The sequence below is a fragment of the Camarhynchus parvulus genome, chromosome 10 (assembly GCF_901933205.1).
Source record: "Camarhynchus parvulus chromosome 10, STF_HiC, whole genome shotgun sequence".
Lineage (NCBI taxonomy): Eukaryota > Metazoa > Chordata > Aves > Passeriformes > Thraupidae > Camarhynchus > Camarhynchus parvulus.
In genome coordinates, this window is record NC_044580.1 from 6395636 (window position 1) to 6407788 (window position 12153).

At 38.0% G+C, this 12153-nt stretch overlaps 1 protein-coding gene across 6 annotated transcripts in view; it reads right to left on the reverse strand.

Moving 5' to 3' along the window:
- The window catches only part of RNF111 (ring finger protein 111), a 43385-nt gene that overhangs the window by 3147 nt on the left and 28085 nt on the right, over positions 1–12153 (reverse strand). For 3 of the 6 annotated variants that reach the window (XM_030955245.1, XM_030955241.1, XM_030955240.1), the window contains 5 exons: positions 10465–10590; positions 9686–9812; positions 2311–2403; positions 1290–1385; positions 324–451 (listed from right to left, as the gene is read on the reverse strand). In XM_030955245.1, coding sequence (XP_030811105.1) covers positions 324–451; positions 1290–1385; positions 2311–2403; positions 9686–9812; positions 10465–10590 — 570 coding nt within the window. The remainder of the gene's footprint in view (positions 1–323; positions 452–1289; positions 1386–2310; positions 2404–9685; positions 9813–10464; positions 10591–12153) is intronic. The other 3 variants (XM_030955243.1, XM_030955242.1, XM_030955244.1) reach the window with 2 other exon arrangements.

Here is a 12153-nt window from a genome sequence, read left to right on the forward strand (position 1 = left end):
CTTCTGCTGTATTAGACTGATTACGCCTGCTGGAGTTTAAGTAGCATTACTCCAGAAACACTGACAGTCCTGATTAGTTCAGGGCATCATGAGCATGAGCTTGGGCTCATGCTCTAACACAGACAGTCAAACTATAGAATAACCCACTCTCTACCTAATGACAATACAGCTGAACAATGTGCATTTTCAACTGCAACTTGTTTTATTGTTCAATGACAGTTGTTAACTGTAACTGTTAACATAAGCAGTACTGCAAAGCAGGGCACCAGATTCAAGTATGGTGCCAAAGCCAGAACATTGACCTTATATTCAGCGTTATTTACCTGACATCTTCACCTTCCTCCAATATAGACAAACAGATGGTGCACTTTTCCTCTGTGTCTTCTTCTGTTCCTTCCTCCCCATCTTGTTTGCAGTGCAGTTTCCTCTGTGAGAACCAATCAGTTGTTACCTTGTTAGTAGAGATGACATTATTGACAAACTGAGTAAAATCTGTTTTTGATACATATTCAACACATATTTCTTTGAAAACATTTTGTAATACTTATTAAAATGTACTTGAATCAAAATGAACCAGCACTTGGAACAAAACCCAGGACATTTCAGGTTTAACTACTGTTAATTGCAAAAGTCTACTGGAACCAGTCCTGCAACCAGTCCTTTTACTTATTCTCTATGTTTAAATATCTTAAGTTCATTCATGTAGAGGCAAACAAAAATCCTTTCAACCTAGTGTCTTGTCACTATTTATCAAGTATGAAAAAACAGTGTCATGTGGATAGGATTGTATCGTCATAGGCTGAACTCCAACTGAGAGACAAGCTCAGTTATCAAAACTCTGTACCCCAGTTCAAAACCTCCTGGTGTGTTCCAGTCTTCCCCATGTGTTCAAAGTAAAGGTTAAATTAATATATACCAAGCAGGTAAGCACTGTGAAGTGTTTATTGCAAAGATAAAGCTTTAGTTTGTGAGCTATCACTGAAGTCTGTTATTTGCTATTACCAACAGTTATTGCACTACCCACAAGGCTACTCATAACTACTGAACAAGGTAATCATATCAAAGCACTCCTGTTTATCACATCACAGTAGCTCTTTATCTAAGGAACTAATTTTAAATTTTCCTTGTGAAACAAGTGGCACTGTAAGCTTTGTTTACAATCCTTGAAATTTCAAGATACAGAAAACATGCCCTCTTTGAAGCTGATATTTCTGCAGACTTTAACCGTTCATATTATTACAAGTTCAAAAAAATATTACAGACAGGCCACAGATTTGAGAAATCCTCACCTTTTTGTATTTATGTGGATATGTGCATCTTTCTATAGTTCCCTGTGTTGCTCCACGATTAACATTGCCTAGTCGTTCCTCCAAGTGAATCAGCTCCTAAAAATCATGAAGGAATAAACAGTTTAAAAACTATTCTTTCAACTACATTGAGGAAGTATTAATTTTATTCTAACCCATTTTCATTTTTAGAATGACAAACTCTTATTTCCCAACTTAATTAAATATAGGCAAAGCCAAAAAGAGTATGTTGTGTGGGAAAAGTGATAGGCTTCTGTAGAAAAACCCACACAACACAGTCTGGTATTTTAAGTTCTAGGGTAATACTATTTTATGACAAAAAATGAGATTGTTTGTCAGATAGGAATTGCTATCAGTATGTTCACACATACTTCTGTGTCTAATGAGGAAAAGGCAATTAAAACATGCCATGTAAATATTTGCTTTCTAACAGTCATTAAGGCTTTGAAAAGGAAAAAAAAGTTGCTTAAGTTGAAATGCAATGACTGATTTATTCTTCTCCAGCAATGAGTTTATTAGAACCATGAGATGTCACTGTAGAGGTTTTCAGTGGACTAGGTCATTAACTCTCTGCATCTGATACCTTTTATGTTCTCCTGGCTTTTTTCCTTCACTCCATTTCAATTCCTGCACTATTCAACAGGACAGCACTGTTAGCATGGCCAAGTTTCAGCCTCACTTGGAGGATCCTGGCACAGTTACTCAGAGACAGCCCTGCCTTCACCCAGAATGTCCTACTCAGCCCTACTGATGGCTGGTGGGCAGAGCAAGATGTACTGTCAGGTCATTGCCACCTAACCTGCATTGTCCAGGGTACCTTTTCCTGACCAACTTTTCAATTTGCTTTTGTCCCACTCCACAATGGTAAGGGCATTCTGTAAGTAACGGATATTTTCTTTATGATTCTTTTCTATCTATGTATAGAACTAGCTCTATCACACACCCTCCCCATATTCCCTCATGACACATTTTGACATATATCTAATTTTATTCTATTACAAACCTCAAAATTGCCCCTGAAAGGGCCTCTGAATGATGTTCCATCCAATCCCGATGAAATGTAACGGATGTGAGGGTAGCCCGCCATGTCTGGTACCTATTCAAACAGCAGATGTTAAGTTAAACCTATTCAGAACAGTTTCACTATTTTACTGTTCACTTTGTAAAGTTTAAGTTCCTTTTGCTTTCATTGAATCACTTTTTACACTCCTCAGCCTGAGCATACAATTCCAGCTGACAGCACAACACAAACACCACTCTGACACAGCTAAACAGAACCAGAAGCAGAACAGAAGTGAGGCTAGATACTCTCCTGGAATCTCTCCACATCCACATTACAATTCCCAAGTCTCAAAAGCTCAACCTACCTTATATAAATCACCAGAAATATCTACCTATTTTGTAAACAGAGCACCTAACAGCTACACATGAAGTTATGAAAAGGACTCACTACAGATACTCAAATATAAGCTTTTGGTACCACAGAAGAAACAAGGCTAAAAAACTCAGTCTGGGAAAAAGCAGCAGATACTCTTATCTGACTTAAAAGAACTGAACATCTTCAAACACAGTTTAAATTTAGAGGCCTATAAAAACTAACACTCACAACTCACATCTAAAGTCAGTTAACTCTACATACACTCTACACTCAAGCATCCACTAAACTCCTTGCACAGGAAGAGATAGAAGCAGTGAACAAAAGCCCAGTGCTGTATCCCACAGGCCCTTCAAGCACCAGCACTTTTCATAGAGCAAAGCTGAAGGATAATTTATATAGCAGGGACCATCTCCACTGCAGGGCTGCTGCATTCCTTTTTACCCCAGCAAGATGAGTGAATAATGGTATTGACTTTTTGTCAGGAACATTCCAATAGCAATCAGGTGAAAAAACCCCAAAATTATCAGCAGATGAGGTTTATTTAATCCCACAGCACACCAACAGGAAGACTGTAAGCAGCAATTCACTTGGAAATACTTGAGTACCATCTTCCTTTCTGTGCTATCAGCTGATAATGCCTCTGCTGCTGTATGTGACAGCTCAACATGCATCTCATGAGGCTGTCCACAAAACTGAATCCCAGATACTATTCATGAAGTCACATATTCACATGTTGCTCTTCTTCTTTCCATCAGACACTTGCAAGTTTAACATATATAAAGGTGTAAAATTCAATGAATGCATTGTGGAAAAGTACAGACCTAGACAAAGCTACCCACATCCAACAAGAGACCAATAAGCTGCCTTTCTACAGTTTTCAAATCCAGTCTTGTAAGTAAAAGCTGACAGGGATAGGCAAGATTCCTCTACCCTAAATAATTTTTTTCCAGAAAAGAAAGGCAGAATCTTATTCTTTTAAAGCAGTTTACATGGTGCTTGCTAAATGACAATGTAGTGCCAACATCTGCCACAAATACAGCCACAATACTGGTCTTAAATTTTAACAAACCAGAGTAATAGAAACTGAAGATGCATATCAAAACATTTCATGTAAGTACTATCTGTTGGCATCATAGGTCTTACTGTTTGACAATATAAACTGCAGCTGTAACTAAGGGATTTTGGGGGAGTAGATTAAAAACATGCTGATTTGTGAGAAATCTGTCTCAGATAATCACTGATTTATGATTCATTCTGTATTTAAGCGTGTAATTCTACTTCAGCTTCCAATTACAGAAGAGGCATTTAAAGAACTAGGTCACTCACTCACACTATGAACATACTTATTGTGCCAGGTTTTCACTAGGCACAGACTTGTCTGGCATCATTTGGGAAATTTTATTGCCTAATATAACCACTGGCAATCAATGGCCACCACTCAGAGGAAGGGAACTCCTAACAAAAACTAAGCTAAGTCTCAGAAGTTATATTCAATGCGTGGTTTTTATTGACCAGGACTTGAAATCAGTGTTTTGGAAAACAATGCATCTGCTAGTGCAGATATTGCATCATTCCAAGAGGGGCAAAGTCACAGATGTATTGCTGTAATTCCATAATTACAGTTCCATTGCCTCAGCAGTCAGTTTACCAACTGCAGTGACATGCACCTGGATAGCTCTTCCATATGGAACAAATTCTGCTACTGGAGACTAAGAAACCTATTAAAATTTATTTTAACAGTACAAAACCAAAAATTGTTCAGAGTACCTACCACAACAAACTATTGAACTCAAGACAACAGAAATGTTGTGTGGGACAATATATTTTCATGCTAATAAATGGGCCTTCATATTATCCTGACAGGGCTGGCATAACACCTCTGCAAATTACCTGAACATACATTATGTACAGGCACTTTTATAAAATACCCTGAGAGCACAGCTCACATTTCTGGTCAGGTAAAATGCTACTCTGAAAAAACACCGCTAAGAACAAAAAAAAACCAAAACAAAAAAAACCCAGTTCTTTTACACCTGCAGAATAAGCAGTCTGCTAACACAGCAAGATTTTAACTAAGTACATTTGTCACTACAAGATAGAGAAAAGATTTGCAAGAGAGAACTATCAATAATACCTAAGAACAGTCTTACTAAAATCCCTTTGACAGTTACCACCAAGCTTCAAATGCAGAAAGATTTCAGCTCTCTTGAAGAGCTTCACACACAAGCAGAAGTGAGTTTCACTAAGCTTTCATACAGAATGTAAGAAAAAAGGAAAATGTTAAAGCTAATGAAGAATGTAAGCAGTTAAAGGCAATGCCAGTCTGCACTAAATGTTTGTATAGATTCTTTTGGATACAGTAAAATTAAAATATATACTTTAAAGCAATATATTCTGGACTTGCAAATTCCAGCACAAGTCTGCCAGGAACTGTAGAAATATAATTTGTTTCTTGTTTTGCACTTTCTATTGATACTTTCCATGACCACAAAAATCTGCAGCAACTACAGTAATTCAAGGCTAAGTCTGAACCATTCACAACACAAACATTCTCAACAGTTTGAAACATCTGACCTGCAGGGAAGGCTTTCTTTTTTGCTCCTTTCTCCTTTAAATACCCTCTATCTTTGCAGGATCTTCCTGCTTTTCAGTTGCCAGTCATTGGAGAGATTCCTGCCCTGCATGGTACTACTAATCTTGTCCAGCCCAGCCTCCATGGTTCACATAAATACAATTTCATATGTATTAGAACTAATCCCCAGTGTGAGCCTTTTCAGTTAACTAACTGCTCAGCTACTGTCCATACACAAAAAGAAGTAAAGCTCATCATTTACTGTCTTAAGCCAAATATAGACAGGGAAAAGCTGCAATTTTCATTTAAAGTCATTGGGTGAAGGAACCCAATGAAGTACCATCTGCTGCACCGATAAAACCCAGTGGTACCTGTGTCTTAGGGGAACATAAAATGAGTGCTCTTCAATAGCATTTAATCTACAAAAAACCAAAGAACAGTAGTTCATGTTTATATTATGAAAAAACCCCAAAAGCTTTTTCTTAAAAATGCAATTCTACTTGATGCAGCTAATCAAGGCTATTTCAAACCTGAAGTCCATCTTGAACTACTCTTACTACATCAAGTTACAGCCTTCACTGTTCAGGTATTACACAGAAACTTGTTGACTTTTGGGGTACAGAACAGCTGCATCTCTGAGAGCTGCAATACCTGTATGACTACACTCTGAGCAATATTATTCTGACCAGCACACAACTACCATAATGTGCTGGGACCTACTGGCTTACACCTCCAAATCCCTAAGGATTTTCACAACTAAGTGTAAAGACAGCCTCAAACACTCTGAATCAACCCACAGGTAAAGGAACAAAACAGTAAGGCTCTGCAATAGAAGAAAAAGGGGGCACAGCATATTGAAAGCTAGATGTGAAACACCTGAGGGAGATTAAGGTACCATAAGAAACTTTAGGTTTGCCTGGGGTTTGTTTGGGGGTTTTGTTGTTGTTTTGAGGTTGTTTTTTTTTTGTAAAAATATGATCCAAAGATCTCCATCAGACCGAGAAGCTGCAGGTTCCCAGATAAATTAAGGAGTCTTTTCAAGGCTTGCATCTACTCCAGGTATTTATTATACCATACCTAGCAAACTACAAAGTCCAAATAATTCCCCCACCACTCCTCACCCCTAAAATTCACATTCAAAAGGGCAGAAGAAGCTGGAGTCAAGAGTCTGGTACACCATACCCCATAATAAATTACAGGAATTGCCATCCTGCCCACTCTGATGTGGCAAACAGTGCTAGGGGCCCAAGTCAAAAAGCCTTTCATTAGCAGTGCCAAAGGAGCAGCCAAAGGAACCCAGAGTAAACAGAAGTGGCATCTAACAACACTGGTATCAAAGAAGAACAGGAATAGATGAAAAGCCTTTGTGTCCTGCATCCTTCTTTTCTAATGTTCCATTAGTTATGCCATGCACTGACCTTGAGTCTCCCTAAAAATTATCAGTTAGCAGAATGAGTACCTGTCCAAAATGGATTTAATTCAACAGCTCTTTCCTCAGCACATACATGGCCTTAAAACAGTAACAAAGTCTAAGCCATGGTCACAAAGTAATGATGTTAAATCTAGAAGGGAAGCAGCCTGACCTTTGGATAGATAGATATGAAGAAAGCTCTTCCTAACTGCTTTTAATCTAGGACTCCTCCTGAAAGAACACTTAAACAGGTAGAAGTCTCTTCAACCAAACTAGCAGAAAAGGAGATTTTGTTTCCCCAGCCCTCTATTTGGACTGTCAAAGCTGCTGAACACTGATTATCTTCCCCCACATATCTTTATCATTTTGTCTCCCTGAGGATTAAAACTGCAGTCTACATTCCAGCACTGAGTAGATGAAGATTTGGTTATCTGCATCTAATTAAAGTCAGAAACTGATACAGAGTTAACATAATATCACTGAAGCCCAAACAATCCATTATGTCCTTTACAGTCTGGAAGGGGTTTTAGTACTCCACTCCCAATTGTGCTGCAAGCCATTTCACAAAGTGGATTCAATACTAATGAAATTCTTAGTTGAGTGACTGGATCAGTTACTTTAAAAGACAACTCTCTCAAAAAAAAAAAACAGTTTATGATATCTGCATCAAAAAATATGACTCATGAAATCTCTGTTTAGTACCCTCTGTACTTGAAGAAGAAAGCACTCCTTAGAACATCAACAACTTTGCAGAGGGACTGTAATCACAGCTCAGCCTCTCCTCCTCCACCCCACTCCTAAAGTTACAGAGAAAAAAAACAGGTGGCAGGTGCAAATAATCTGTTGCCTAAACCAGCACTTTTGTTTAAAATCCAGTCAAGTTTGTTGATGAAAAACTTCACTGACTACTTGCTCTCTATTCAAAATAAGTTTTGCTGACAGATCTGCTGTACTCACACACACACAAGAACAAAACCTGTGACTTTCTTTATTGCTATAGAAGGGGCAGAATCATCAAAAGGCATTTGTAATGCTTTGAACTCATTGTATATATAACTTCTAGCAGAGCTCTAACCTACCTTCATGTTCTCCTAGTGTGTGAATACATTTTAAATTAGTCAAAGACTCTACACAACTTCAAAGCCACAGTGCTGGGTCTGATCACAGCAAGGCTCAAACCAGATCCCAAGCATTGGAGGAATTCCTGTGCTGCTCAGAGCAGCCTGTTCATGATCAAACATGCTGGCAGTGCACTGTGTGCAAGGCCTCAAAACACAAACTTCAGTTTCACTCAGCCCCTCATTAATTGCTGTTATAAAGCTCAAATATCCCTACACAAACACTTGCACAAATTTCTGTGGATTTAAAGACCCTCATTTCATCTGCCACTCTTACCAATTAGAAACTGCAGCTGCCAAGCAGAGGGGCATAAATCCCTAAAATATTTTATCACACACTCAGGAAATACTTCTGAACATTCTCTACCATAGCTTTCTTCTCCTCTACTGCTAAAAAGATGAAGTGTGGGATCCCAACTATTTGCTTACATAACATTTTACCTGTAGGAATACCTCAATTAAAATTAAAATACAATTAAAAGTTTCTCATCACATTGTAATATAAGGATCATCTAAACTCCTAAATTTCTAGGAACTTCACTGTGATAATCGAAGTAAATCCCACAGATTATTTATTAGCCCTGATAAAAAATGAGCTAAAACAGGCACAGATTTAACTGGCTGCCTCCTAGCACAACTACAGTTCCCTGAACTATTACGGGGGAATCTAAAGCATCTGATGCTGTCTGTTATAGTACAACACATTAAATAAATATAAGAGTGTAAAGCATCTTTTATGCACTTGAAAAAGCAGACACCTAACTGAAGAATGCAGAAAAACTTAATTTGAAGAGATGATGCACAGGAGAAGGTTATGCTTTAAAAATCTCACTGGCTACAAGAAAATACCAAATTCTACAGACTGCTTTAGAAAGTCTGTGCTAAGGATGTCAGCAGCACCCACGAATGACCAACCCTCATTTATCAGGGGGGTACTTAAGGATCATCATATCTGGTAGTTAAAGAGTGAGGAACAAGCAATGCAAGACCAGACTGGAGACAGTTACTACAGTCTGGTTGTAAATCTACAGTTCAAGCCCCAAATGTCAATTCAGGCTACTAACAGAGGAATTTTGAAAGGATGTAACTTGCAGGATTTTTTTCACTATGATTTTAGCATTCATGTACAGATGAACTCACAATTTTGATTAGATTAACTAGCTTTGAGAGGATTAAACATTCTTTCTTGACCACACAGAAACACTAAATATACTCAAACTAAATCTGTTTCTCTGTGAATTTTCATTAAACAAAATTAAGAAAAAATTTAACTATACCTATAAGCATTCTTTCAAAAATAATATTCTCTAGCAAGAGTAAAAATATGCTGGTTTGTTTTGGTTTTCCACTGCAGATTAAAAAAAATTATATGTAACAGGGTGTGTGACCTTACTGCCACACTTCCTGCAGAGTATAACACTTCATGCTACAGAATTATATACTTGATCACACAGAATTAGGTGATGAATAATAAATATTATTTGAAAACAATCAAATCTCTAGATGGAATTCTAGCTGTGTGTATACACACCTTAAAAAGAAAGAATCAGTGCTAATTCTCATGCATTGGGTGGAAAGCTGGTACTTTTAACAATCCAAAACTGAATAATCTAAACTTTAAAAATCAGATGCAGAGGGTCAATGCATTGCAATGCAAGTGACAATTTAATTCAAGTATATTTCATTTTACAAGAGCTGAAGTTAGAAATATAGATGTCCCTATACTGCCTCCTCTTACTACACAATGGGTCTATTCAAGCACCCTCACTGGGAGCAACACATGGACAGACAGTGAAATATTTTCAGATCAGCAATTTGCAGCAATGTATACACATCCATTTTCCTTACAAACAAAATCAAAAATCAATGATTATAACTTTCCATAAGCTATCTCCTTACCATTAGAGGAAGAGCTCCTATTTGCAAGTGATGCAGTCGAGGAGGTGCATGGTAGTGGGCCAAGTGAGGATGCAAGGGCCCTGGAGGGTAGGTAGCTGCAGTCACACCAGCTTCAATTCCTAGTTCCCTGTCACATGAACAAAAGTGGCATTACAGTAAAGGAACAGCTTGCCTGCTAGGTACAATCCCTCTGCTTTGGAGAGCCTACAAAATAGTACAGCTACAACAACAGTTTCACATACAATTTTTTTTTTAGCCATATTTAAACTTTGCTGGAGAATCTTCCTATCATAACTAAAAGCTATATTTAAAACAGCTATGAAGATTTAGTATGAAAAAAATCTAGAAAACTCCACATTTACTGAGCCCAGTAATATTATCCATGTGGAGTCTTCCCTGCAGCACATGCTGTGGGAACAGCAGTTGTCATGCATGCACCTCTTCACTAATGGCCAAAAGTATATTTTTTAATAATAAATATATTGTGGAATGCAAGTGCATGCTCATAAGTGGGCCTGATGCAATTGTAAATAAGTTCAAACAAAGAGGGGAGAGAATATATTAGTCTGTACTACAAAACCTTAAAAACCACTAGAAATATATTTAAGATATTGAGTACTCCAAGTAATATTTCAAAGTCATATCAACATCTACAAACTTTAAACTACAGGTGCATGCAGCAGCTTTTAAAAGCACAGCCAGCATTGTCAGCACTGTGATCAGCACATTCAGGTCTCTTGCCCAGAGTCCCAAGGCTCAAGTAGTGTCTGATTGCTCACCAGGCAGATCTCTCTGGAGCCTGTCGAGGATGGGAAGACATAGTCTGAGGCACATGGATGTGATGCCCATGACCATAATTAGGATGCATTCTGTGAGGATGTGGAGGAGGCCGCTCATGAGCACGTCTATAATGACAAAGAACAGCCACAATTAATTTCACATACTTTTTAGTATGAAGAAACCAGCGCCCATAACCAAAATGTTACAGACCAAGTGCCTTTAGAATAAGAAACTCACAATGCAGTATTTTAATTTCTACTTTAGATATAAATTACAAGTTAATGTAAACCCAGATTTCATATTCAGAACCAAACCAGCTTCAGCTACAGTGACCTGCCCTTCACTTGGCAGTCATGACTACAGAGACTGAGAAAGTGTTTAATCCTAACCTCAAAGGGCAGGTAGGAAAGGAAGGGCCACATGACAGTCATGCTCAGATTCAGTGTCATTCACAGCTCTGCTGCAGACTATTTCTAGTAAAACTATATCAGCAAAAGCAATTAGGGGAAACTTAATACACTAATCAGAGGACATTTTCCTTGAAACACGTTTGCATCATAGCTCAGGTAAACTGGGCACACAGTTTTTATCCATGTCAGCTGGTACAGAACAACTATGGATTTGCAAAAAACACTTAACTCCTGCTGACTGATTTCTGTTACTTTCCCACTTTACCACAATATTACCATCAACATTTGCCTACAATTTCCTATAAGTATTCATATTTCTATACAAATCACTAAGCTGCAGAATTGCCAATATTCACAACTCCAATCCCTAAACTACTGGAAAATGCCCAGCTCTGATAAGATTGATAGCACAATTATTTCTTTCCCAAAATGCTGCCTTGCTGTCTCACAGCCACTGGTTTCTCTGTCACATGCCATTTGTGGGCAGTTACTGCCTATAGATACTTAACCTGAAAACTGCCTCAAAAGCTGCAGTTAAAGCAGAATTCTCTTTAAGCATTAACTTCTAAACGAGCTTCAAGTTAGTTACCAGTCAAATCTGTATAACAAAGTCAGGAGCAAAAATTAGAGAGCTCATTCCTGAAATTCTCTTAGATATCTAAACACATTACCTGCAGAATTAAAACAAGCTCAGCTACTCTGTGAATACGAAGCTACTAGTGACCTGATACTACTAATATCAACTAGTATCTGATGATACTAGTATCAACAATCTAGTTAAGCAACAATAGTAGCATGTTTTAGTAGCTACATTGCAACATTGATGACATTCTCAGTCTCCTCCTTTTCTAAAGCAAAAGGCATAGTAAAGATATATAAGTATCTAATCTGAATAAAACCCAGTATATGGTCCGGTATGATAATTGGTCCATTTTATTTTAAAGTATTGGTTATATAAAAAGAATCTTAACTGCATCAACAAGGCAAAACATGCTGTCAAGAGACATTTGACCAGAGTTTATTATGCACTCTCCAGACTGTGGAGCTTGAAAAGGAATTCCTGCTTATTATCCAGAATAATGGGCAAGAGAAACAAGCTCCCCTTATCCTGCATGCCCCTTTGTGCCTTACCTGGAGATGCTACTGAGAGGTCAGTCCTAATGCTCATGTGCCTGTGACCATTTGTAAAGACACCTCTTACCATGGTTCAACACTAACAGTCCCTAACCACGCAACATACAGCTTGAGAGTCACATGCAACACTTTACAAACCTGAGG